This window comes from Pseudonaja textilis, chromosome 14 (assembly GCF_049901715.1).
Source record: "Pseudonaja textilis isolate UNSWEBS1 chromosome 14, rPseTex1.2, whole genome shotgun sequence".
Lineage (NCBI taxonomy): Eukaryota > Metazoa > Chordata > Lepidosauria > Squamata > Elapidae > Pseudonaja > Pseudonaja textilis.
The window spans coordinates 11,283,154-11,311,074 of record NC_142003.1 but is presented as its reverse complement, the minus strand read 5'-3'; the positions used below and the strand labels follow the sequence as shown (position 1 = coordinate 11,311,074).

At 43.0% G+C, this 27,921-nt stretch overlaps 1 protein-coding gene across 2 annotated transcripts in view; it reads left to right on the top strand.

Annotated features, from left to right (window-relative positions):
- Nucleotides 1-27,921, top strand: part of LOC113438567 (uncharacterized) — a 68,120-nt gene that overhangs the window by 35,220 nt on the left and 4,979 nt on the right. For both annotated transcript variants that reach the window (XM_087912516.1, XM_087912517.1), the window contains 16 exons: nucleotides 2,760-2,975; nucleotides 4,024-4,194; nucleotides 6,824-6,970; nucleotides 7,051-7,100; nucleotides 7,942-8,062; nucleotides 9,244-9,329; nucleotides 9,591-9,717; nucleotides 10,508-10,698; nucleotides 14,121-14,211; nucleotides 18,967-19,105; nucleotides 20,177-20,361; nucleotides 21,291-21,446; nucleotides 21,877-22,010; nucleotides 24,164-24,294; nucleotides 24,918-25,012; nucleotides 25,527-27,195. In XM_087912516.1, coding sequence (XP_087768642.1) covers nucleotides 2,760-2,975; nucleotides 4,024-4,194; nucleotides 6,824-6,970; nucleotides 7,051-7,100; nucleotides 7,942-8,062; nucleotides 9,244-9,329; nucleotides 9,591-9,717; nucleotides 10,508-10,698; nucleotides 14,121-14,211; nucleotides 18,967-19,105; nucleotides 20,177-20,361; nucleotides 21,291-21,446; nucleotides 21,877-22,010; nucleotides 24,164-24,294; nucleotides 24,918-25,012; nucleotides 25,527-27,195 — 3,709 coding nt within the window. The remainder of the gene's footprint in view (nucleotides 1-2,759; nucleotides 2,976-4,023; nucleotides 4,195-6,823; nucleotides 6,971-7,050; nucleotides 7,101-7,941; nucleotides 8,063-9,243; nucleotides 9,330-9,590; nucleotides 9,718-10,507; nucleotides 10,699-14,120; nucleotides 14,212-18,966; nucleotides 19,106-20,176; nucleotides 20,362-21,290; nucleotides 21,447-21,876; nucleotides 22,011-24,163; nucleotides 24,295-24,917; nucleotides 25,013-25,526; nucleotides 27,196-27,921) is intronic.

Below are 27,921 nucleotides of genomic sequence, written 5' to 3'. Positions count from 1 at the left end.
AGATAGGGGAACCAATCCAACCCCAAAAGGCTAGGGAGGGCACCATCTACAACCACTAAAGGCAGATGGCCTTTAAAGGATTTGAATTTAACGAGGAACTTGCCTTTTCCGAGTACTGGAATATTCTTTCCTTGATAGTCCCTCAAGGTGAGACGACTCTTCTGGAGCTGGTTCCTGGACAGGCTGGGTCGTATTTTCTTAAGTGTGCTCCATGAGATGATCGAGAGCGCTGACCCGGTATCGACTTCCATAAGACAGGGTTTACCTTCTAAATGAATAGAGAGTGTGATTTTATTAGGTGTCAAAAAAGTGTGGTTAGCTTGGTAGCACGTATAACAATTTTCTACTTGCCTTGGTGGCCCCGGAGGGGAGTAAGAGGACGACGACTTTTGTGGAGTCACGTGTGCTGCCTGGCAGGCCCTGGCGATGTGGCCTTTCTTGCCGCAATTGTTGCAGGTAGCGTTTCTGAACCTGCAAGTTGTTCTGGCATGGGAACCCCCGCAGGAGAGGCATAACAGGATGTGTTTAGGCGCATTGCTGTTCCCGAGCCTGGCTCCTACCTGTGGTTGTCTGGATGGTTTGAGGCGATGAACTTCTGAGTGTTCGGTGGGGTCTTCTTCGCTCACCGCTTCCTCGGAATGAACAGTGACCGGACTGGGTTTGGGCGAGGTCCCTTGGATTTCAGCGGCTGACTGGGTCGCTAGCTCTGCGGCCAATGCTTCTTCGACCGCTTGGGAGAGGTTGAGACCTTTTCTGGCCAGCAAACGCCTCTGTAACCTTAAATCTCTGACTCCACAGACGAGTTGATCAAGGAGCATGTCGTCCAAGTAATTTTTAAACTCGCAGTGGAGAGCTGCGGTTCTCAGGGCGGCCATATACTGATTGATAGATTCCCCATCTGCTTGCTTCCTCATACGAAAGGCAAAACGTCTCGCGATCTGCGATGGCTTAGGGGAGTAATGGTTGGAGAGTGTTTCCAACAGCTCGGTCCACGGGACGTTCTTTATCTCTCTTGGGGCGAATAGCGCCGTGGCGGTATCGAAGACTGCGGCCCCACAGTAGCTCAGGAAGTACGACTTCTTCCTGTGCTCCGTAGCATCGGCCAGACCGATGGCATCAATGTAGTGATTGAAGCGGTTTCTGTAAGAGTCCCACTTTTCTTCATCTGGCTTAAATGGCGGGAACGCCGGATTGGAATTCATTTTGGGTTTTCAGTCTGTTGGTAGACTGACCAATCTCTCTGGGGATACGAGGCCCTGATGAGTGTGGCGGCTGTAGCTGCAGCGCCTATCTAGCTCAGTGCTTTCAGCTCTAGGAGGTTCTCTCTGTGTAGCTCTTGGCGGCTATGACTATAGCGCCGTAACTGACTTCAGTTTGAATTTCGCGCCCTCAAAAGAGCGTAGGCGGCTATTGCTGTAGCGCCGTGACTGACAGTTATTCAAACTGTGCGCTCAATGTATTCTGGCGGCTGTGAGTGCAGCGCCGAGCTTCGCTAACAACAGAATTCGAACAGCAGCGGTTGAATCCTGTGCTCATAAACGCTGGGCGGCTGAGGCTCTCAGCGCCCTACTTTCACTCTGTAGCTTTCTAACTGAGCGGCTACAACGCTCCACTTTCACTTCAGCAATCAACGACTGACCGAGCTCTCAACGGCGCGGCTACGGCTCAGCGTTTTGGTGCGTCTTCAGCTCTTTTGATAGTTGCTGCTGGTTGGCCTTGATCCCATCCTCGTCGCCAATGTTATAGCTCGGAAATAAGGGGAGGCCACACCAGAGCATTAACAAGAACACGCTTTATTCATGGAATAAAGGGGGCTGTTGCGTCTGCATACTAACAAGCAGACATGCCCAGCGAACAGCGACTGGCTCGACCTAGCAGCCGGCTTTTATAGCCGGCTGTCGAAGGGAGCCAGCCAATGGGAGCTGTAAACGCCCCCGCAGTATGGACGGACCTGGTTGGGAACTTGTGTCAGCCCCAAGGACATAACACCTGTCTTGCTGCTAGTAATCAGCTGCTGTTTGGATTGTTTCTTAATTGGGGATCAGCTTGGGTTCTGTTGAAACAGGAACAAAGACCAATGTAAAAGACTCCGTCAAAGTCAGAACTATCTTAGAGACATTGGGCCAGGGACTGGAGGGGAGAGAGTGTGGCTACAGCTCCCAGGCAGCCAGTAGGAATGGTGCAGGACTTAGTCCCTCTCCACACTGTCAGCTGCATCATTGGTAATGCATCCTTGTGCATGTTCATGACAAAAATTGTGTTGAAAGAAAAGGGAACTGTTTGTTAAACTGTTTGTTTAAAATGTAGAGCAAGTCAAGGTAACATTCTGCTTCCTCAGTTGTGGACTGGGATTGAGAGCAAGGCAATATCTCTGGATGAAGCAGGGGCACATAAATTCCATCACTCATTCACTCAAATGCATATCAGGAGGATATATTGTTCAAAAGTGGCTCCCAGGGCATGCTTGTCCTGTGTTAAGAGGAAGCCATGTGGAACTCTAGGCTTGTAAATGCTCAAAATATGTCTCATCATAATAAGAGAGTAAGTCAAGATTTTCAATTCCTTGGCTTGAGCAGCAAAGTCAAAATCAGAATCAAATGATGACTTGGGAGTTGTACCAAAGTTTCTAAGGATCAAGGGCAGGGCCTTTGAACAAATATATACATAAACAAATCAAATGTTGTCATGGAATTTTCTCCAAGTCATTTGGGTATTTCAAATATCTCAACGTTAAATAATTTCCATCTTTTCTTTTGTAGCTTGCTCATAGGCTTGTGGCTCAAGTCAAGACATTTGATAAACAGACCTTGATAGCTTTGGGGCAGCAAGCAATGGGGCTCACCATGGGTCAAATTTCAAATCTAACACCACAAGACCTAGTAGATCACAAGGTTTTGGAATTACTTGGCCAGGTCAAGGGCTGGAACAGAGGACAATCCCAGATTCTGGTAAACAAGATCCTGCTCAATTACAAGGTAAATCTTGTGACTTCCCATTTGTGATCTGTTAATATCAGTGTGTGTCATCAGTTTTCAACTGGTGTAATTGTGATACAATAAGATATATGTTTTAATTTTAGTTTTTGAAGAAAAATCATAATGGAAAAAGAATTCCAGCTCACTGCAGATATACAAATCAGGAAACAGACCTCAATCATGTTTTCCCCTCCCGTCTCTGGAATAGTTTCTTGTTTGCCATCACCCTCACTCTCCCATTAATGCATGCCCTGCCAGGGCACTCATGAGGAAGTTTTAAAAAGTCAAAATTGCAGTCACAGTTATGATCTTAACTTTTTAAATTCCCCTGTAAAGCCCTGCACCCTGCTTTGTATGTACCATTGTGGCTTACAAAAGAATGTCTGCCAAAGGTGACATTAAGTTCTGAATAGATCTTCTCTATAATGGTTTGAGCTGGCACCTGTGGAGCTTGAAACTTAACTTTACTAATGCTGGGAAAGGAAATAATGTAGGAAAATGTCTCTGGCAGGTGAACTGACCAAAAGAGAAGGCCTTCTGTGTATTCATTTTGCCTGTTCACAATACCACCACATGAACAAAGAGATAAAGAAGGAATCAAGAGGGTGAGAGCAGAGAAGGAGATGAAGTGAAACGGTCATCTTCTGAAATGTGTGCCCATTTTGTATACTGAGACAAAGGATGGATGTGGAAAGCTAATTCCCCCCTTGTCCGCAATTCTTTCCCAATAGATTTCCATTGAAAATGGACATGTTGGTATTGCTAACCAAACAGGCAGGACTGTGTGGTCCTGCTCTCCTCTCCCCAACCAGAGAAAGAACATTCTGGAAGAGGCAAAGTTACAAGGGAAACAATTAGCCTCAATCTCTCTTCTCTTGGAATCCCCTCTTTTTCCAGGGCAATAGACAGAGGGGATCAGAGAAAGAGGTTGGGTAATGAGTAGGGTGGTTGACCCAATAAAGGGCATTTGACTTCCACCCCCTCAAATCTAGGCCAATCCTGGCAGAGGAGATTTATGCCTTGACCATCTACCTCATTCTTCCTGCAGCTGGACACAGTTGAGAAATTTGTGCTTCTCGGTACCCTAGCAGAAGGCTTGCCGGGTAACAGTTTTGACACCATGACAGTCAGTTTTGTAGTTAAGCTGGCCAAGAATGTGAGCTTTCAGACAGCTTTCAGAAAAAGTCCTGATCATGTGAAGAAGGCCTTTGTCAGCAAGGTAAGAGGAGAAAAAGTGACTATAAGAAATGTTGGGAGAGAGGTGGGTCCCTTTAGGATTGCTTAGATAAATGAATGAATCAACAAGTTTCAACCAGCTACATCTGCTACAAATCAAAGAATATGAGAGCTGGAAGGTCTTTGCAGCATCCAGACCACTCCTTGCTCGCTGCAGGAAGGCTGATTAAAGCCTCCTTGGCAGTTAGCTCTGGAGCCTCTGGTTGGAGGCCAAGAGTGAAAGGGGGAGCCCCCCTCTGGCACTTGCCCTTGCTGTAAGGTATCAAAGTTGGCCAGTCTTGCGGTTGCATCTTTCTTGCTTCTGTCAGCTGCTGATGAAGAAAGTTGCAGTGCTATGTACAGCTTTACAACCCTATTGCTTCCCTGCCTTCCAGCCAAATTGGGAATAGATATTGAAATTTGTCATTACATTTCTGATTTATTTTGTACAATTACTATAACTCCCTTTCAGGAGAACAGCTCTCCTAAAAGCAACCACTGAGTTATAAAAGTCCTTAATTGCATATAAACGTATTAAGTTATGCATTTGATAAAGTAGATACAACCTACTTCTTGGTAAGATAGAACAATGTGGGATAGACGGTTTCAGACCAGATGGATTCCTAACTGACTGATCAACTGCACCCAAGCATGTAGTCCTCAATAGAGCTACATCTACATGGAGGGAAGCACCCAGGGGGGTACCTTAAGGTTCTCTCTTAGGCCCAGGACTTTTCAATAACTTCATGAATGATGTACATGAGAGAACAGAAGGGGAACTCATCAAATTTGTAGATTAAACCAAGCTGAGGGGAATTGCAAGTCTTTTGGGGAATAGATTCAATATTCAGAAGGATCTTGACAGACTTGAACAATGGGGCCATCCAACAAGTTGCAGTACAGTGATTAGAAAAGGAAGGTCCTTGTGATGACCCAAAGGGGTGTGGCACAAAGGCAACATAGTCACATAGTAAGAAAAGTCCCTTTAATGCCTCCAACTTTGCCCCCAATGTCCAGTTACCTTTGGCTGGGGAGAAAAAACTCTCCCAAGAACAGCCTTTAAGTGGAGGAAATTCAGTCTGAAAACAAAGTACATACAAAGTGTAAATAAAAATCCACACAAACCACGCTGCAGTAATTACCTTGACAGGGCAGGAGAAGGAGTTGCAGACTTGAAAGTCCAGCAAAACACATACAGTTAGGAAGACACCAGGAACCTAGATAAGCCTCAACGATACCAGATAACGCACGATTTGTTCCCAACAGTTTGCTGTGCGCAACTTCCCTTTTTAAACACTGTTTTCCCAGCTGCAGCTAATGAAGGGGATCAGGGCCCCTTTCCTCCCCCATAAGCCATGCAACTCATGTTGCTCCCTTCTCCATTCCTCCCTGTGTGCCCTAGGATGAAGAGGGGGTGGGCCTGGGTCTTCCTCTGAATTCCCTCTGCCTTGCTCTACCTCTCCCCTGCTCTGCCCAGCTGGACTTTGCCCTTCCCCACTTTCTTCCACAGCCAATGGAGCCATACTCCCACTCCCTGTCAGCTCTTCAGCCTCCTCCTCTGAATCAGATTCCGACAGGGGCATGACAGTCCTGCACTTAGGCAGAAAAAACCAAATGCACAGGTATAGAATAGGCAGTACCTGGCTCAACGGCAGTAATTGTGAGAGAGATCTGCAAGTCTGTGGTGGATCACCACTCAAGTGTGGGTCAAGAATCTACTGCAGCTGCCCAAAAAGCCAATGCAGTCCAAGGTTGCATCAACAGAGGAATAGCATCAAGATCATGGGAAGTGGGTAGTACTGTGCTTTATACTGCACTGGTGAGACTATACTTGGAATACGGTGTCCAATTCTGGTCACTACAATTTAAAAAGATGCCAAGGTCCTAGAAAGAGTTCAGAGAACAACAAAAAGGTAAGGGGTCTGGAGTCTAAATCACAAATAGCTCAGGGAACTAGGTATGTTTAGCCCAGCATTGTCAAACTGGTGGCCTGTGGACTGGATGTATCATGCCATGCCCAGTTTAGCAAAGGGGGAAAAAATCCCGAGATGTCACATGATGCCGTCATAACAATACAAGTTTGACGCCCCTGGTTTAGCCTAATGAAGAGACGGGTTAGGGGGACACAACAGCTGTCTTCTAATACTTGAAGGCCATCCCAGGGAAAAGAGCAGCATTTAATCTCCACAGCACCTGAGGGTAGGACAAGAAGCAATGGGTGGAAGCTTGTCAGAGAGCGATTCAATCTGGAATTAAGGAGGCATTTCCTGACAGGGCAATTAATCAATAGAACTGCTTGCATCCTGGAGTTGTAGATGCTCCATTGCTAGAGGTTTGCAAGAAAAGATTGGACAGTCATTTGTTCAGGATGGTATAAGGACTTTGGTCTTGAGCAGGGGGTTGGACTAGAAGGCCTCCAAAGGCCCATCCAGTCCTATGATTCTATGAGTCCTTCATTGGTCATTGGGGATTATGACCTTACAAAAAGGATCCAACTGTGCAGAATTGGGTCCCCTTCCCTTCCGCTAGTTTTCCGGGATTTCGTCCCCTGCCTTTAAACCGATATTCTACATGCACCTTTTAAAACCTGCTGGTTGGAGCAGGTCCTCTGACTTTCTTTGGGCCATTTGCAGATCCTCTCAAGCTCCTCCTCTCTTGATGACATCTTAAATAATGTTCCAGATAATTTAATTGAATTTGTTCCCAATTCATTGCTGGTGTTTGGAGGCCAGATTCCAGATCTCCACAAAATCAACGAGAAACCGTGGTCTCCACAACAGGTATGGCTCTGGGCATATTTGCTGACTGAACCAGGGAGACTCTTGCATTTCTTGCTTCTGATGTGCTCTTCTCATTCCAGGCAGCAGTCATGTTTGGAGATATCTTCACCAGAATTGAGAACTACACAATGTGAGTTCTGGGCTCATAATAGTAGAGTAAGGGAGGATGTTATGGTAAGGAGAAAACCAAGATAGAGCAGCTGCAGATGGAATTTATTTATCTATTTGTCCTTCAAATAGTGTAGGATATTTCAATTATAAACTGTATGGGGAATGATGACACAATCATGCTTAAGCAGCTTGCTTCTTCACAATATACCTAGGGTGTGTATTCTTGAACTTAAATGCCCATTTGGTTAGTTTATGATTTAGTATGTTCTGAACATGCAGAAATGGGTTGAGCATGTTGTATATACATACAGTAATAGTTTTATTTTTCAAACTAGCAAAGCATGTGTTACATTCTTGGGAGACCTATCAAGCTCTCAACATTTCAGTTTGAGCCTCTGTCTAAAGTAGCCCTCAGCTTCCCACCACAGTTGAGACCAGAACTTCCATTGCTAAGCCCAATTTTGCAGTTGTTAAGCAGTCATTAAACCAATGACGGTAATGCAAGGACTACTTATACTTGAGATATTCAACATGAACTTCTACAAAGGGGGCCAGGAAAGTCAAGATGGTAGCTATGACTGATCAAATTTTTGCCTCTTTTAAAATTTTATATCTTTATTTGATTTCTATAGGCCCCGTCTCAAGCAAATGACTCTCAGCAGCTTGTGCATCATTTATAGCCTCTATAGCAGGGACAGAATTTTGATAATTCTGTAGATTCTGGGCTGCAAACTTTGTTTTTTTGACAGTCATATCTGATCATCCATTTCTTTTGTGAGAGAACAAAGCCCTTATTGAAATCTGGTGTAATTATCTTTTAAGACTGTGGCTTTCACTCAGTGTATCTCTGTGGCTTTCAGGCTTTCTCCATTCATCTTGCAAGGCTTTCAGTGTGATGTGGCAAGTAAACTGATACCTGGGCAGCTCTCCTCCCTAGTCCAAGAAGTGAGGCGTCAAAAGGCCAATTTGAGTGAAGAACAGGTAAGGAGATCTCTTGGACCAGGTTCAGATCAAACCCAGGTTCAAGGTAGAAAGAGGGCAAGGGCTGAATACAGTGGGGCAGAAGCCAGGAGTCTGTGATGTCAGTGGCAAGAAAAAAGGCCCAGGCCCTGTTCCTGCCCAAAGCAGGAGCCTGGCAGATTGCTATGAAACAGGATAATATTTGAATTCTACTTGTGATATCCAGCCATCATCTATAAATTGGCTTTTTTCATTAATGGCTTTTCTAGCATTTGCCATAAAACCGACCTCTCAAGACCTTTGTCTTAGAACATTTGCTTATCACACATCCAGAATTGGCTGAGACAAGCCTGACACTGGCTGGCTGGATATTAAAGGATAGCTGGGTAATTAATTTATTGTGGTTTCCTAAAGCTGGTGAAACCATCAACCCACCTATTTACTTCAGGATTATATAGAAGGGGGAATTTCCTTATAGCAGAAAAAAAAGCTCCAACTCTCTTTTCTTCTTGATAAGTCATGAACATGTGGGTTTTCTGTCTGAATAACACACCATAGATACCAATTCTTGGAGGAAATAGTGCAAGGAGTCAGCCAAAGACCTGATTTCCCCATTCATTCCACTTTTAATGTCCCATTAGATTTTATTTCTGACTGTTTATGCACTGCTTTATGTCTACAGTGGCAGATGTGGGGTTCAATAATGCCTCTAAAATATATGTTAGTTTATCTGAAAAATTTGTGGGTGATTTTTCTCTTCCATTTTACTTTGTTGACAGTTCTGTAGTCTTCTCGGGAAGAATTAAACTATGATCTCCAGCTGAAAGAAGCCTTTTCTGGTACCATAAGTGAATTGGAACCAGAATGCACATGATTAATAACAATGACCTTTAATGTTCTGCTTAGCATTAAGTTAAAAAATTAGCAAGCCATAGTTTTAATTATGCAAAGTCTGTTAAAATTCTGATTCTAGTCTTTCCCAGTCATGTAACTTCTGGGTGTTTGAGCCCCACCCAATTCCCCAGAACTCTCCAGAAGACTCCCTAAGACACCTTCTGTCTGCTCACCTGGATTTTAATCATGCTGATGGAGATTAGATGTGCTGAAGTGCAGCCATGCAGGTGGCCACATGGTTGGAAAGTTTATGGACCTTCTTTTTTTTGCTTATTGTGACAGCAATGTCTTATTTTTTTTCCCATCAGCTATCCTGCATGGCCAGACTTCTCATCAAAAGCAACCTGACCACAAATCTCAGCAGATACCCAGCGGATGTTCTGCTTTTTTTCCTGTGAGTAGTTCTGAAGTGGACTTTCCAGCAGAAGGAAGGGTCTTTTTTGCCTCTTTCAAGTCACTTTTACAGCTTTTCTTCTGGCTCTCTTTTGGTTCTAACAATTTTAACCTTTTCCAGCAACTGTCCAAAATACGAGTCCCAGGAGCAACAATGATCTTTATGACATGATATGAAATATTTATGCAATTACTCAAAATCTAGCTATGGAGGGTGGGGCATCTTAAATGATGAAAATTCTGTTGTTGTTTTTTTTCCCAGCGTTAGTAAAGTAGAACATCAAAGCTGTGAAATGTTTTACACTTTGGCTTCCCAAGGGAACCTAAGTTTATTGGCCAATGGATCATCCCAGCGGACCAGACTTTTGGAGAATGCATTGCATTGTTTTGTGAGTAATGACTCTCTCTCCCTCCTTCTCTTTTCCTGGCTGACTTTTGTGTTCTACAGAGCAGGCTTTCTAAACCGGGATGTGCACATCTCAAGAAGTGCACAAGATGATTCATTCAGATGTGAGAAGATAGGTTAGAATACTGATTTATATTTATTTACCCCTGCCTTTTCTAGTTTCATTTTGGGGATATGTTTTATAATGTACATATTTTAATATAATAGTACATGTACATTATATAGCATGCACCCACCACTCGTACAAATGGAACACAAGCACTCACTTGCTGCTTGCACAAGTGAGGCTGTGCGCACGCACACACTTGCCTGACTTGCCAGTTCCGAATGGCTCACAGTTGGGGCCCCAGATTTGGATGAAACAGGTTCTGATTGGCCTCTGTGGATATTCTAAGCCGCTACAATTCCTCCAGAAGAGGGTAGATCAGAGGCAGAGAGAGAAATAAAAGGGTGGTTGGATCCAATCCAACCTTGCCTGGTTGACTCAGAATTCCACTTGTTCATGGTAATCCCGGACTGGATTTTAATGCTTCTGGTTTACAGTCACACAGGAAATCCTACCCGCCCCCGCTCCCAAAAAAACCCTCAAACATTACTCTCCTCTTGACTCAAAGCATTGCTTTGTTCTCCACAAGCATGGCTCTCAACTTGGCATTCATCCAAATGCAGATTAAAGATTGATCAGGTATTGAAAGAGAAGTGCAAAATTCTGGCTGCCCTTAGCCAGGCAAAACTCCTGGATCAGATATTAAGCTCAATCTCTGTTTTACAAGGGAGTAAAAAATACTTCACTCAGCAAAGAGCAGCTCCAAAAGCTGGGAGTCTTTGTGTGTGACATGAAGCCACCCACCATCACAGACTCCGACCTGGCAATCCTGGAGAATTTGAAAGAGTGTCCAGATCTCACAGCTGCTCAGATTACAGCCCTCAGGATGCTCCTGGCCAGTGGGAACACCTTATATGGGTGAGTGAGAGTCCCTTAAGAATGAAAAAGGACTGTTTTAAAAGGGCAATTAAAAGACCGGGGCAGGGGACGGCACATTGTCTCTAATTTTAATGCAAAAATTCAATTTTTTATAAACATATCAATGAACTAAGTTTTTGAATATACCTTTTTAATGTTTTGTGTTTTTTTCTTTGTTTCTCTTAAATGTTTTGGGAGTTCTATATTCTAAATTTTTCTGAAAATTTAAAAATAGAAAAAATTTAAAAATAGAAAAAAAAACCCATTTTTTATCACACAAACAGGAAATTCTCAAAATCACTTAAATATGAGCCATCAGTGTGTGACAGCAGCCAGAAAAGCCAATGCAATCTTAGGTTACAAAGAGATAGACTCGAGATTACGTGAAATGTTAGTATCTCTTTATAAAACCTTAGTAAGACCATACTTGGAATACCGTATCCAGTTTTGGTCACCATATTGCAAAAAACATGTTGAGACTCCCGAAAGAGTGCAGAGAAGAGCAACAAAGATGGTTAGGGGGCAGGAGCCTAAAATACATGAAGAACAGTTGCAGGAATTGGGCATGGCTAGTCTAGTGAAAAGAAGGACTGCAGGAAACATGATAGCAGTGTTACAATCGGGGTGGGATTCTACCAGTTCTCACCTATTCAGTAGAACTGATAGTTAACATTCTAAGTAGTTCAGAGAACCGGTTGTTAGAAGAAATGACTGGCCTAATCCTGTAAGGAAGGCAGGAAGGAAACATTCTGGGTGTTGCTTACAGAAATTGCCTCTCCGTTAACCCTTATTAACATTCTTGGAAGGACTAGACTTCCTGTCTCAGGAACACCTCTGCAGTTCCCCTCCCACCTTTGCTGGTACTTTGCTTGTGTGGAATGACCATTCAAAGTTACAATGGCACTGAAAAAAGTGACTTATGACCGTTTTTCACACTTACAACTGTTGCAGCATCCCCACAGTCATGAGAGGCCAGGCAAGGTGATGCGTGCCTCGATGTGAGTGATGTTGAGTTAGCCACGCCCAGCCAATAACATGACCACACCCAGCCAATAACATGACCACCAAGCCATGTCCACCCAGTCACATGACCACCAAGCCACGTCCACCCAGTCACATGACCGCTAAGCCACACCTACATAACCGGTTGTTAAAAAATTTGAATCCCACCCCTGGTTAGAATACTTGAGGTGCTGCCACAAAGAAGAGAGGGCCAACCTATTTTCCAAAGCACCCGAAGGCAAGACAAGGATCAAAGGATGGAAGCTAATCAAGGGGAGAACTTAGAACTAAGGAGAAATTTCCTGAGAACAATTATCCAGGGATGCTCCATCACCAGAGGCTTTTAAAAAGAGACAGAACAACCACTTGACTGGAACCACTTGACTGGAAAGGCAGTGATGGCAAACCTGTTTATTGTGGTGTGCCAAAAGCATATGTGTGTGTCAGCACCACCATGCAATGTGCCCCACCATATGCACATACTCACAACACCCCCACCCCACCCTCTTACCTGCATTGCGCATGCGTGTGCCTCCCAGCTGATTTTCGGCTAGTTTGAGGCAGTTTTCGCCCGCCCGGAGGCTCGAGGGAAGCCTCTGCAGCCTTGAAAGGCCAAAAAATGGGCCTTCCGGAAATACTGGAAGTGCCCATTTTCAGCCTCCGGAGGGCCTCTGGAGCCCGCGAGAGGCCATTTTCGCCCTCCTGAAGGCTCGAGGGAAGCCTCTGGAGCCTTGGGAGGCTGAAAACGGGCCTGCTTCGGCATTTCTGGTATTTCTGGAAGGCCTCCCAAGGCTGTAGAGGCTTCCCTCAAGTCTCCACGAGGGTGAAAATAGCCTCAAATGGCCTGAAAATCAGCTGGGAGGCACACGCATGTGCAGTGCAGTTAAGTTTGGCTGGGGCTCGCATGCCTGCACAAATGGCTCTGCATGTTCTGACCCAGGCTTTGTCAAACTTAATAAAACACAAACTGATTTTAAAAGTAAAACCCATTTTAATGCAATGCTGGGAATTACTTGCATTCCCAGCCAAAACTAATCATGCACAGTTCGTCCAGATAAGAGCACGCTTTTCAGTGCTGTAGAATGCTGCCAACAAACAGATGTCCAATTAAGGCTTAACATAAACCAACCCCAAACCCCAGAATACTGAGTACAGAGACCAGAGTACAGAGCTTCAAGACGGACTTGGAAATTACTGAACTGCTTTGTTTCCTGAAAAGCTTTTCATCACTGATTTTTATCCCTCAGGGGAGGGGCAATCACCTCCCAGCCTTACTCCCGAGTTGCCCGTTCTGCTTCAGCTGCTCTCACCTTCTAGCAGCTCTGTGCACATGCGCACTGGGAACAGGCTCCCTGGGGTCCTCTGCTTCACTGCTGCCAGACTCCAAAGGCAGCATCCCACTTCCAGATGGTCCTAGCCCCATCCCTGCATCGGATGCAGGACCCTCATCCGAGTCCACTCCAGACTCCTTGACTGGTCCCCTTTTGTCCTCACTGTCCGACACTTCTGCCGTTTGCACCTGCTGCTGGCGAACTACAACACTGTGTGTCACATGTGACATGTATGCCATAGGTTCACCACCACAGGTCTCCTGCTTGAGCAGTGGGTTTGACTAGAAGACCTCCTGGGTCCCCTCCAACTCTGTTATTCTGTTCTGTTTTCTTCTTATTTTGTCTAACTGGCAATATCTATAGAGACAAGGGGCCTGGCTATTAGCCCTTTGAAAGTCAGGGTTGAAGGTGACCTAGACTTCTATTCTCCCCTGAACACCGAACTAGCAGGGCAGCCTTCGCCCACAGCACTCTCTCTCACTCCCAAGACGGAGGCAACGGCAAACCTCTTCTGAAATCTTTCGAAGAACCTGCAGGTTCTTGGCAGTCACCAAGAGCCAGCACTCACACAAAGGCAAAAAGAAAAGAAAAAAGAAATAGCCCTTTGGAATTCCGCAGGTTTGCAGAACACCCCACCCCTAGATTCTCAAAATATATTATGGAAATATCTCATAGTGGACACGAAAATATTAGTTAGCTTTTGAGTGGATAGAAAGGAATATGGAAAACAGAAATGAATGGAAGTCCTGCTTAGTTACCATTTAAGTTTATATGTATTTATCAATATGGGGTTATGCTGGTCAAAGACTGTAACTTAAGACTGTAACTTACTGCCATGAACTATAGGGACACACAAAGATGATAATTAGCAGTACCATTGAATTAATGGGAAGGGAGCATAGATCGAGGTTTATTTTTATAGATTTCTTCAAATTATAAAATGTTAAAAAGCAGATCTTTCAAAATGTCTTCAGAGTCAGAATTGCACATTTACCTAATTATTAATTTTGCTTTGCTGGCCATGAGCTGTATCCCATACAATAATATTACACACAATCACTATCTAACACCTATTTTCATGTGACATAGATCTCCTGCCTCCTGGGATGAAACAACCCTTGAAGACCTTGGGCCTCTTGCTTTCTACATAAATCACACGATCTGGGATTCCATTAACAAGGTAGGAGGAGTAGATGAACCTGCGTGCTGTGGTTCCTCCCTGAAGTCAAGATGGCAGCCACAATTGTGAAACTTAATCTCTATTCTCTCAGGGCTAAAGAGAATAAGTGGCGCAAGGCCATTCAACTGGCTCCATGCCGAGGGTGGGACAAGAACTCACAGTCTCCAGGTTTTTAGCCTGGTACTGTTGAAAGGCTGGAAAATGCCTTTCTTCTGAGGGCTCGATTTTCCTGCTGGTGGTGGTGTTGAGTATTTCTCTTGCTAAACATTCCCATATGTTTTCCTTTCTCTGGGATAAGCTTTGGTTCCAGGAACGCAGTTGCTTGTGTTACAAATGTTACAATTATTACACATAATAATACATAGAATATACTGCATTTCATGTTCCCCGTTGCTAGATTCCTTTTCTTCCCTTCCTCTCCCCCTCCTCTTTTTTTTTTTAATAGCAATGTAAAAAAAATGTAAAAGGTCAAGTATCAAAAAATTATGAGTAAGGTATGGTTAAAGTCCTTTTTGTTAAAAAAAATACGATTAAAAAATGTTTTAAAAAGGGGGAAAAAATGGAGAAGGTGAGACAAAAAATAAAAAAAAAATAGTTTATAACTCAGCACCTGGGAGTCCAGTTTTGTTTAATGCAACGTTTGCACTTGGTTCCTCACAGTGGTGTGGTTCAACAGTGTTGAAGAATGCTGCAAGCGTCCATTGATCTGTGTCCCGATCTTTCTTGAGTTTGATGGGTGGGATTGATTGTTGGTGGAGTTTGGCTATGGTCTATAACTGCTGGCTTTGCATGTGTCCAATGTAGCCAAGAGTCTCATTCTGCAAACCTTTATGGTGGTGTGTGTAGTCAGTAAAACTTGGTAGGGTCCTTTCCACCTGGGTTGTAGAGGGGAGGTTCTGGTGAAGAACTTGATCCACACCCAATCTCCTGGCTCATATGGATGCAGGGCTTCTTCCAGGGGTAAGGTCTGTGTCAGTGCACTCTGGGTCCAGAAGGTCTGTAGTCTCTTTTGCAGGGCTGTAAGATAAGAAGAGAGAACCCTATCCCCCCCATCTAAGCAAAGGGAGTGAGGATCTAGGCTGAGAATAAGGATCCTAGTAGGGTATGGAGGGGTGACCAAAAAGGATCTCAAAGGGGGGAAATTTGTCTGGTTCTGAAATAAAAGAGGGCAATTGGGAGCACTTGTGGCCAGGAGAGGTGTGTCTCCTGACAGAGTTTGCCCAGTAGGGTCTTCATCTCTTTGTTTGCTCTCTCCATGGCTCCTTTAAATAGTCCCACTTCTGATGCATCCCAGCCCCATAAGGAGGATGGCAGGCTTTTTAAATCTTCATGAAGCCCTGTGTTGCTGGTTATCAGCATGATTGTCTTGTGTGTGCCTTTTCCTGGGATTTCCAATTGCAGCCCCTGTTTGCCACATATTATGGTAGCTCCCATTTTACATAGGAGATCCGTTCCTAGTAGAGACAGTGGGGACTGGGGGCAAATAGTAAATGCATGGTCTACTGTGAAAGGTCCTAGTTCTACTGGTACATTGTGGGTAAATTCTACAGAGATTATTCCCCCACCTCCCATTATGCTATCCCGAGCCCCTTCAGCCACTGAAGCTTTATATGGTGATTCAGTAATGAGGAGGTGGCTCCAGTATCAACTAAGCAATTGTATTTCTTTCCTCCTATAAGAATGGTTACAATGGGTTCCCCTTCTGGGCCGTTTTTTAGGGGGATAGCCAGCCCGTTAAAGGTAGCCATGAATTCAGTGCTTTCATTGTCATGTTCTAGTCAAGAAGGGGGTAAATCTTGTTCTCTCCTTTGCTCCCATTAATGTCTATTGTTATTATTTATTGGAGGAAAGGGAGCACTGGGTGGTGCCTGGTGACTGAAACTTTGTTGCTCAGTGTAATGGACTGGATTATTGGCTGGCCTCATGTTCCTAGGTGGTGGGTGATACCGGTTGCAGGAGGGGTGTTGCCTACATTGCCTGCTGAAATGACCTTCCTGTCTGCACCTATAGCAATGCTGACATTTGCCTTGAGACCATCCTGCTTTATCGCAATGCCAGCATTTATTTGAATTATAGGGGGTTTTACCTGGCGTTTGTCTGGCATGATGTTTCATTACAGCAAACATTTTTTAAGTCTTCCTGTCTTTCTATTCATCTCTTTCTATCTTTCTATTCCTCTTTCAGCTTGTCTCTTTGATCATAGACAAAGTTAGCAATCCTGCGCAACTCTGCTATGTCTAAGGTTGGCCAGTTAGAGATGAAGCGGTGGAAATATTCTTTAATATCTAAGGTGGACTGATCCACGAAGGCTGAAGCTAAAATCCTTTGGTCCTTCAGGCAGCTAAGGTCTAGGTGGGCATATGCAGTAGCTGCTTCTGACAGGCGGACCCAAAAGGCATCAGGGTTTTCCTTTTCCCTTTGTGTTTTTTTTTTTTTTGAAATTCAGACTAGTTTAAAAGTTTTTTTTTCTTATTTCTTCTAGAGCTTCTAGTAAATTATCTTTTGCTCTAGTGTATTTGTCCCATTGATTGGTATCATTATACAGGGCGATGTACTGGCCCTGCGATGCGGGCTGGGGCTGCCTGACCAGGGATAGTTGGTGGTTTGCCTATTTGGTCTTTTTTTTTTTCCAAACATTTTTAATAGTTCGTCTTTCATTAGAAAGACTTGTAACAGCTGAGTCATGTCACCCCAGGATGGATTATGGCTGTCTATGATAGATTTCAGGGTTTTAATGACTGTTTGAGGATCAGCCCTGAAAGCTGGGGTATCCTTTTTCCAGATGACTAGGTCAGAGGCAGCGAAGGGAGTGTGGGTAAAAACATATTCTAGTTGTCCCCTATTTCTGCCTGGCACTGGCTTGCTTAAAAGGGGAGCCATAATCCGTGCCTCAGTATTCCCTTCCCTGAAATGGGTTTCAGGCTTTTCCTTATTTTTTCCTCGGTCAGGTCTTTGGTCCTAACAATTTCAGACCAGCAATAGCAATAAGGTATTTGGCTGGGCTTAATGCATGTTCTAAGTGCTTTCAGAGTTTTATAATCTAAAGTACCGCTATCAGGCCAAATTTGTCTACCCGTGTCATCTCGCAATAAAGCCCACTTTTTGCAAATTCTTTTTGCTTCCTTTTTATTCATTCCAGTTAGGACAGGCACTTGCCTTTTGTCCCAAGCCTCAAGTAATTTATCCAAGGGGGTCTCTTCCATTGCCCTCGAGCTACAACTTCCCATATTCCCTACCTGATGTGGGGATTACTTTGGTTTAGCCGGGCTCCCGCCGTCAGTTTTCAGACAAAAAAAAGGTCTGGGAAGGACTTCGGTTTCCCTACACACGGAGTATGGGCCCCTTTCTCGTAGGGAAACTCCGCCATCAGTTTTAAGACCCCCCCCCTAAAAAACAGGGATCTTGGAGGACCGTCTGCCCCCTAGCAGCCTGGTACGGGCCCCTTCCTACACTCCACCATCAGTTTTCAGATCTCCCTTAAAGGTGGGGATCTGGAAGGACCTGCTCTGCTTTGTAAAGCAAACTATTTCCAATTTTGTTTGCCAGCAGCTGGTACGGGCCCCTTCTAAATGCATAGGGCTTTACTTGCGGGATGCACTGGGACTATTTATTCTGCTTTCTATTTATTTCCCAACATCAGTTCCTTTCTCAGCCCACTCGGTTTTTCTTACGTCCTTCAGAAGGACTCACACTCTGTGATCACCCCTTGCGTTCCCAAATCCAGCCGGTCACGGCTTGTTGGAGCTAGCAGCTGGCTGGGGTGGGGCTGGCAATCACAGAGGAGGTGAGGTCCCACTGTTTCAGCAGAGAAAACCCACAATCACACACCTGGTACACTCACGCTTCCACTCCCCTCCCTAGTAAGATTATAAATTTGAAGTGGTACTCACCTGCTTTCAAGCAGCTGTTGAGCAGAAAAGCCCAAGGACTCCCTTTACTACCCTTATGCCTTCCGGGCTGGGTCCGTGGATGTTTTCCCTGGACAAAGAAGGTCCATGCCGGCTGGGTTTGGATCTGCGGGCCCGGTCCGGTGGCAGGGTTGGCTGGAAAACCTTCATGGTCGCCAATTGTTGAAAGGCTGGAAAATGCCTTTCTTCTGAGGGCTCGATTTTCCTGCTGGGAGGGCTCCGGTGCAAGGACACAGACAACTGCTTGGAAGCTGGTTTATTTTTCAGGAAGGCAAGAGATAGCAAGAAGTCTATGTTCCTGGGGCTAGCCATCTTTGTATAATAAACCCCTGATTTTTATACCTTTTCTCCTTTTGTGTGTGTGTGTGCTTGTGTTTGTATTTCTTAATGTTTTAAATCCTGTCAGGGGGTTGTCTTCATTTCCGCCAGAGGGTAAACTCCGCGGGGTGGTTTGATTGGATTATCAGTTTCATCCTGATGTTTTCTTATATTTGTTTGGTGGCAATCTCCTGTCTGCTATGGAATTTATTTTGTGTCTTTTGTCTATTTGTTTTGCTGATTTGGCATGACCTGTTGTTTGTAAAGGATTTCTTTTTCTTGTTTCCCTAGCTTTCTTAATTACTTGGCTTTTGTCTAGGGGGCTTCTTTCAATACCTTTTATTAAATCTCTTTTCCTATGCAAGTTTGTTTTATGGCTGGCCTGATGTTCCCTTTGGGCTTTTCCTGCTTGGGTGTCACCACTGTCCTCATGAAGTTCCCTTTCCACAGTACATTAGCCTTTACACCAAACCATCTCTCTTCATTAAAAAAAGTGATGTATTGTCCCAATGGATTTTCTGTTCCTCAGGAAGAAAGGATGATCTTCTTCAGAAAGGTGATGGATGGATACAGCCAAAGAGCTTTTCCAAAGGCAAAAACAATCCTCTTCTTAAAATCGGTTGGATCTAAGGCTGCTTCCGCTCCTAGAACTAAACGGGCAACTGAAAGTAAGGGAAAAAAATTGGCTTCTTGGTCTGTTGCACAGTATAAAAATAAATGCACAAGCAATTAAAATGCACTGAATTTAAAAGTATTCTCTTGGAAAATAGGGGGCTTGAATAGCCTAAGTAAAAAAAATGTACAGTAATATTCTGGTTATATAGTATAGTGAACTCGTATCATTTTGTCATTCAGCATATTCTTCAATATTTTGCTAGCATTACTATTTTTTCCTGCAGTCAGATAGCTTTTTAACATCCTGTCAATATTATGGGTAGAAACCTGTAGTCAGCCTCACTCCCTCAGCAGGATGTCAGAAGCAGGGCCGCTGGGACAGAATAGACGCAGGAAAATGAAATACGGAGGATGATATCCCTGAGGAAAAAGCCAGGACCAGCTGCTGTGCTGGGCAAAGAGAAGGATAGAGGAGGCCAGGGGAATTATATTAACAGATTTTAACAATAGATCAAGAGCTAGTAAGGCTCAAGGAGTGGGAGAACTGTAGGAGGGACATCCACAAAAAAAGTCAAGGTGGTGACTGCAATTGTGCAATCAAAACCCTCCCTCTTTATGTGCATCACGTGCAATGCATGGAAAAAGGAACTGAGTTCCCGTTATTCAGTTGTTGCCCCCATTTTGACTTTTAAAATTCCCCCCCGCCTTCCTGGCACTTTTATCCATAAGTAGGGATTTCCTTAAAGATTTTGGGGAGGTCAGTTGTAAAACTAGGCTTAGCTGGTGCTACAGTTGGATAACAAAAATCTCTCAAACCACCATGTCATCCATTACAGTGTTAATCTATCATTTTTGTAGCGTACACGGTTTGTTGTTACTTACCACATACATTAAAATTCAGAGGAAGGGCAGCCAAAGACAAGGGAATTGGTGGGAAAGTATGAGTGAGGAGGAGGAAATGTTTGGGTGACTTGAAGAAAAGGTGAGACACTGAGACAGGAGGAGAGCGACAGAGAGTTGGAAGTTGGGGCAACAGAGCGAAAGAGTTTTGGCTTTCAGAAGTCTTCCTTTCCCAAAATCTGTTCAAAAAGAAATGACTTCTTTCCTGTGACTTCTGCCCACAGCTTGCCGGTCTGCTCCCATCACCAGCAGCAACCTAGAAGATCCACTTTTCATAATTCGCTATGACAGTGCCCAGCAGTTGGATGCATGCCTGAGTGATGAAGTCGTGAAGGCCAACCTGGCTCTTCTGCTTGAACAGCCCCTCCCGAATGACTACGTGGCCATAGTTAAAAAGAAATTAGACAAGGTGAGAGGCCCAAGGACTTAGGAGGGGCTGAAGTATACCAGGGGTGTCTTCAGAGGGATCTCAAAAATTGAAACAGTAGCTGACATTGTATGATTGACACACTCACCCCATTTTTTTCCTAAGCACAGAAACTCATCCAACTAACAGGCCCCTGGGATTTCAATACAGTAATGGGGTTTAATGCCAGGACAAAAGGGCTCAGGGTGTAGAATCTTAGAAAGTGAGTAAGTCTTCACTCAGTCCTCAACTATTAGTTGTTTTCTTAAGGCAGGCTTGCTGAGTTGCTTCCGTTTCTTTACTACAAACTTTAACAAAGACTTTAAGCAGAAAAACATTGACACATCAATCTGTCCTTGGTCCTGTTTTGAAACATCTACTTTACTTTGTAGTCCTCCCCCAGGGTTCTCCCCCCACCCAAAGTGTGAAGAGCATTCTTGCCATGTGCTCCTTTTTCTACCATGATGATTAATTAAACCCCATCAACTCTTAGCAACTAAATACATATTTTCTAGAAGCTCTGCTCTCGACCTGGGCTTTGTAGTGTCTCAATAGCACATTTCTTGAAGTTTTAGTCAAGCCCTTCCACCTTGCTGCTGGTCATTCTTTTCTCCTCTTTTTCCAGCATTATATAATATATAATGCATTATATAAGACTTCTCAAAGAAACTGGGTCTTTGCATAATGTGTTCAAAGCAGGGGAATTAATGTCTGGTCATTTGTGCCGCATGGGATTTTTGGACTGTTCTATGATCCATTTGTTTGGTTTCCTGATATCTATGATTCACCAGCACCAAAATTCAAAAGCCTTGATCATCTTTTGATCCCACTTCTTCAAAATCCAATTTTCACATCCACAGAGCATCACACACACCCCTTACATGGTCATTAATAAAACCTTTTTCTAATGAAGGCCCCCTCCCCTTTCTTAGAGCTACCCAGATGGGATTCCAGAAGATCAGTTGAGATTGCTTGGCTTCCTCTCACGTCAGTACAGCACAGATGAGATTGGCAGTTGGAACCTCACTTCCAGTGACACCCTGGCTGCTCTTCTGAATCCAAACGATGGTGCCTGGGAGATGCCACAGGTAGTGTATCCAAAGGGTCTCTTTAGCAGGGGCCATCTAATGGCCAAACAGAATTGCTGTGAACTAGTAACAGCGAAGGCTTTTTGTTTTCTTTTCATTTTAAGCCAGAGGTGTACTGAATGTTACTTTAAGTATACACTTTTCTGACTACCTCCTTTACCTTTTTACACAAAAATGTGGCATTCTTATATGGATGCATATTACAGATATCCAAATGTTGAATGGTCTTTAGATACCTCCTGCTCTGTAGACTACATGTATCAGTCTGAATGAAAAATATTATATATATATATGTAATTTTATCTCATTTCTTAGACCACATAGACCACATAGATTCTTCAGCATTTTTTTCTAGATATTTACCAGCCTCACCTCTTGTCACTGCTATGGACTTGCATCCTTTCTTAAAATGTAACTTCTTTTCTTGCAGCTCAGGCGGCTGGTTTCAAGATATATGGAACTGGGAGGCTCACTCACTGGTCCCTTATTGGACATGCTGGGAGGCAAATACCTGTGTTTTCTGGATGAAGAAGAGCTGCAGGAAATCAGCCCAGCATCCATTAGGTACATTGCTGTTTCTTAGTGTGTGTGTGTGTGTGGGGGGTGTTAACTAAAGGAGGAGGAAATGACTCCTGGGCCCAGTCTGGAAATGACAGTGGAAGATGATTGGGGAACAATTAGCAAATAGGATTGTCCACTTATTAGTAATTAGCAAGTCACTAATCTAAAATGGTATAGGTTCTCCTGCTTAAGCAGGGGGCTGGACTAGAAGACCTCCAAGGTCCCTTCTAGCTCATTCTATTCTATTCTAAAGACGCAAGACGCAAGGGAGGAACACGTATCCTGAGGAGATTAATTAGTAAATATGGCTGATGGCTGCTCTCATAGAAAAAATACAATAGAAAACATACCAATACAAAGCAAAAACACAATAGCATTACTACTACTAAAAGTTCATCCATCCTACTATTCTTCTTCTGAGTGATTGCCAACATATGGCTGTCCTTATTCTTCATTATTCTAAGATAGAACTTCATGATAGAAATGATAAATATGGTTGTGGAAAGGGAACTTCACGAAGCCAGTAGTGTCACTCAAACAGGAAAAGCCAAAGGGGAGTGTCAGGCCAGCCATAAGACAAGCTTACATAGGAAAAGGAATCAAATAAAAGGTATTAAAGAATCCCTATAGACAAAAGCCTAAGTAATTAAGAAAACTAGACAAATAAGAAAAGGAAACCCTTACGAACACAGGACATACCAAATAAGCAAAACAAACAGACAAAAGACACAAAAAAATATAAATTACAAAAGAGACAGACAGGAGATTGCCACAAGACAAATATGAAAATCCATTATAAAGCTAAAAGAGATTAGGAAAAAAAACGATAATACAATCTAACCGATAGTACAATCTAACTTGCCTTCCGCACCCCACGGAGTTTGTCCTCCGGCAGGAATAAAGACAAACTCAAACAGGATTTGACACATTAAGCACAAATACAGACATTCACATGAAATCAACTCACAAAGGGAGAAAAGGGTATAAAAACCCAGGGATTTACCATAAGAAGCTAGCTAGCCCAGGAACGCAGACTTCTCACTGTCCCTTGCCTTCCTGAAAAATAAAAAGATCCAGCTTTCAAGCAGTTGTCCGTATCCTTGCGCCGGAGCTCTCCCAGTGGGAAAATCGAATCCTCGAAGGAAAGGCATTTTGACACCTTTCAACATGGTTATGCAGGAAATCCCTGGGTTACGAGCGTTCCCTTAGTGAACGTTTGAAGTTACACTATAAGCGGCCCCTAGCATTTACGAACAAGTCCCCAAATTATGAATATTGCAGGTACTTATTATCATATGTGGTGGCCTTTATGAAAGCTAGAAAATATTGGATGAAAATACACACATGGCTGGAAAAGATGTTTAAGGAACACATAGATTTGAAACCAGAAATATTTTTGTTGGGTATAATGCCAGAAGGATATGATAAAGGGACTGTATACTTAGTTTTGCATGTATTGACAGCTGCAAGGATTGTATTTGCACAATGTTGGAAAATGAGAACATCCCATAAGATGAGGATGTAATTCGGAAAATACTAGACTGTGCAGGGATGGATAGATTGACATTAAAAATAAAGGACAAAGAAGACACAGAATATTACAACATGGAACAGATTTATAAGTGGTTAGAGATAGGAGGTAGAAATTAGGTGAAGAAAGATTATTGTTATCTATGAATTAAATACAAAGAGGGTTAATTATAATAAACATGTTGATATTACTAACAGAACTATAAGCTAATACAAACAAATTTAGTGAAAATTATTTTGCTACACTATCATTATTGTTATGAGTATATATGTTGATACTTCTGTTATTTTTCTCTTGCTTTATCGTAAATAATGCATAAGCGCACCAACGTGCCAACCATCCCTGTCCTATTGTTTCTTTTATTTTTCTTATATGTATCCATGTATTCATAACTATGTTTTTACTTATACCTATTATCTTGTAAGCTATTGACAAACCAAATAAAATAAATAAATAAAAATAAAAATAAAATGATATGCCCTGACAATACACTGTATTCAAAATGTTTATGAATAAAAATAAAACATATACTAAAATGAATAAATAAATATTTCGGAAATGTTCCTGGATTTTTTTGTAGAATCTCATTGACTAAGTCTGATCTCTTACATGTTAAATTCCTTAGGAATGCTGCGAAGTTAGATATTTCCACTTGTGCCCAAGAGAAGAAGGATATCCTGTACCAAAAGGCCCACACTGCATTTGCCAACCAAGAAGAAACACGTGCCTATTATCCTCTTATCCAGCCATATCTAGGTACATTTGATAGGCTATTAAGGTGCTTTCATTCTTTCTGTTTCCTCCAGAATTAATTCACCTACTTTATCTTTAATAATCTGAAATGGGGGCACATCTAAAGATCATTTTACCCCCATTAGCATGATATCCATACTATTCACAAATTATATGATGCCTTCTCCAAAATGTCTTTCAGGCCCTACAAAAATCCATTGTTTATCTCTAACAACTTTTGTGGCTGGGCTTCCATTGTCTTTCATCCAATACTATTCTAAACCATTTCAAAAGGAGTAAAATGGATAATGACAATGATCAAATCAAACTCTGAGAATATGGGGATAGGAAATTGATTAGACAAGAAGAAAATATGATGGGAATAATGGATTAACATGCATAGATTTATTAACATTTTAATGTTAATTATATCAACATTATTAAATGTAGAATCTTACAGGTTTTGGAAGAGGGGTGTAGAAAGTTCTTGTTTACATGATGGAAAGAGTAACTTATCTAGACACATCATCTTCCACCCCAATTTTAACCATTTTTTACTTAAATCGGCTTGGATTCAAGAAGGATTATCAAGAAGGATATGATGTTACCTTTCCCACAGAAATCTAACTCTTTTTTGTCTTTTAAAGGAGGAGCTCCTGTTGAAGAGCTGAAAAAGCTGGCTAGATCTCATGTTGGAATGGATATTGATACTTTTATTAATTTAAATCCGGAAGAAGTGAAGGTTAGTTCTGACATTGTGTCATATGTTGAATATAAGGCAACATAGCAAGCCGCCCCCCCGCCCAGTCCCCTCCCCAAAAAAGACCTGTCTAAAATCATAAAATTTTAGGGCGTTCTCATCCTGGGCAATATCATCCTGAGGGCCTTGCATATATTTTCATGAACAAATTAAACTGTTGCAAGTGTCACACAAAAACATATCCAGCATCTTTGAAAGGCTTCTGGATGTGGAGGATGATATGAACCTATTGTGAGGATATTTCCCTAATTTGTTCCTTGGTGCAATTTATTTTATCAAGTGACTTCAGAAAATTATTAGCATCCAAGGTAGAATAGGAAAGGCTGTTAAAAGTGTTTGAAATTTCACAAGTGTATTATGTAAATGAGAGCTGTATTTATAATGCTTTTTGGATAAAAGGAATGTAGAATATTTGGGGAAAGAAATAATCATTAACAGAAAAGCTGGCTGTGATGCTACTTCCTGAATTAGCAAAGGTATTGCAACTCTATTGCAGAAACTCCGTGTCCAGGATGTGAAAGATCTGCTTGGTGTTAATTTGCCCGACTTGAAAGAAGTTGAAAACCACCCTTCTGTTGCCATGTGGATCAAGAACAACTTTCAGTCTGAACTGGATTCCCTTGGAATTGGCCTGGTTGGAGGCAGGGCGTCTGTGTTCTCCACTTCTATGGGCAGCACTGTGTCAAGTATATCTCTTAGTACAAAATCTGATGATGCATTCACTGCCGCCTCCCCTGTTATCCCAATCATGGAATCAACCTTATCTAGTCCAGGCAACATCAATGTTACTACCCCTAGCACTCGTTCTGCCTCCTTGGATTTGAACCCATTCATTTCTAGAGATGCTACTGAGTCCTATTCAACTCCTGTCTTCAAAATCACTCTTATGACTAATGAAATCTCTCCTTCCATTAACAATACCCAGACAACTTTTTCTGATACAATGCCTAAAGATGCTTTCCCCACCAATATCTCTGCCAGCGTTAGAGCTGATACTATGGATGGGAGAAGAAATGCACTTGTCCCCACTGAAATTACAATAGATTCCAACAATACCACCACCAACAGAACAGACTTTCCTGTAAGTGGAATCCCAGCCCCTTTCATTGCAAGAGGGGTCAATGCAACGACTTCTAATGAACATATTATAAATTCTAGCAATGTTACCGGTAATAGCACAGCCGCACCTTCCGTCCCCACAAAGTCCTCTGTTTCAGTCCCAACAGAAATTGTAGTTCCCTCTTTGAACATCACTGCTGCTTTCAATGAAACCGGTGGCACACCAGTCCCTCCCATCTCTGCCACCGATTTCAGTAGCAGCACAGCCAGTAGAACAGTCCTTCCTTCTGTACCAACAGATTCGGTCACTGTTGTCCCCACCACTTCCTTAAATGTCACAGCTGTTTCAGATGGAGCATTATTCCATAGCCCTGCAAGATATCTCAACGCAACCGTCTTGAGTAAACTTGTAACAGATTCTAACAATAGCACAGTTAGTGCCCCAGTTGTTACTACCACTCCCTTAGATTCCACCACAGTTGTTATCTCCAAAACCAGAGCTATTTCTTATAATGTTTCAGTAACTTCAAATTATACCATCGAAGACACTCTTTTCCCTTATAATGCAACAAGTAGCAATGCAATCCCTTCTGTTGAAACAACAGTAGCTTCTGATGGCAACACCACAAACAATGACCCAGCATTTCCTAGCCCTGTTATAGTTGGATATGGAACTGATGGTCTCAATGTAACTGTTTCTCACTCGCCCTCTGTTGTCATAAACTTCACTCTTGGTGCAAATACAAGCACACCCAGAACTTACTTCACCTCTGTCATGTCCAGTATAACCAGAACATCTTCTGAGCGGCTTTCAACACTGCCTAAGCACACACTGGCTACAAACCCAGCACTGGTCAGCAAAAAACCCATAACAATTACAGACAAACAGCCAACTGCATCAAGTAAAATGACTTTCCATTCCCAAGAAACCTCTCCCAAGACAGCTATTCCCCCACTATCCTCCCCAAATCGAACAACCTCAAAGGCAGCTACAGCTATCCAGAGAAGCAGCAGCAGCAGCAGCAGCAGCAGCAGAGCAGATCTACCAACAAAACCACCTTCGTATCCAACTCCAAATGGCTACATTAATGTGAAACCACTAAGTGGTATGTATTTGTCTTTAATTATTTCTCAAGTTGCTTTGTTTTACAGGAGGGTGAAACTTTTCAGTAGAGAAAATAGAGTAATTCTGGCATGAGATCTGAGATGAAAGTAAATAGATTTTCCTCAGGACAACAGAGATGCTGTGTTTAGAGTTTCTATGCTATGGAAATAGCTCTGAAAAATAAGGCTTCCATTATTATTCTGGGTATATTAGCTGGACGAAGAACCATTCAATTTCATTAAAAGTTAACTATACATCACCTCCAAGATTTGCAGAGGAGACCCTGGAGGAGGCAAATGGCCAAAGAGACATTTCAGTGTTGGCAGGTGCCTCTTGACATGCAGGTGAGTAGAAAAGCTTGTTCATTGTTCACATTGCCTTCTTGTGGCTGAGCTCATGTGAGGCCTTGAGAATGGCTAGCAATGAAGATATATGCATGATGGCAAACCTATGGCACATATGCCACAGGTGGCACGCAGAGCCATTCGTGCGGGCACGTAGCCCCAGGCAAACTTACCTCACCACACGTGTGTGCCTCCCACCTGATTTTTGGCCTCCCAGAAGCTCAAGCCTCTGCAGTCTTTGGAGGCCAAAAACCAGGTCTGTTTTGTCACTTCCTGTATTTCTGGAAATACCGGAAGTGATGAAACGGGCCTATTTTTTGGCCTCCAAAGGCTACAGAGGCTTCCCTCGAGCTTCTGGAAGGCCGAAAAAGCAAACAGTCCAA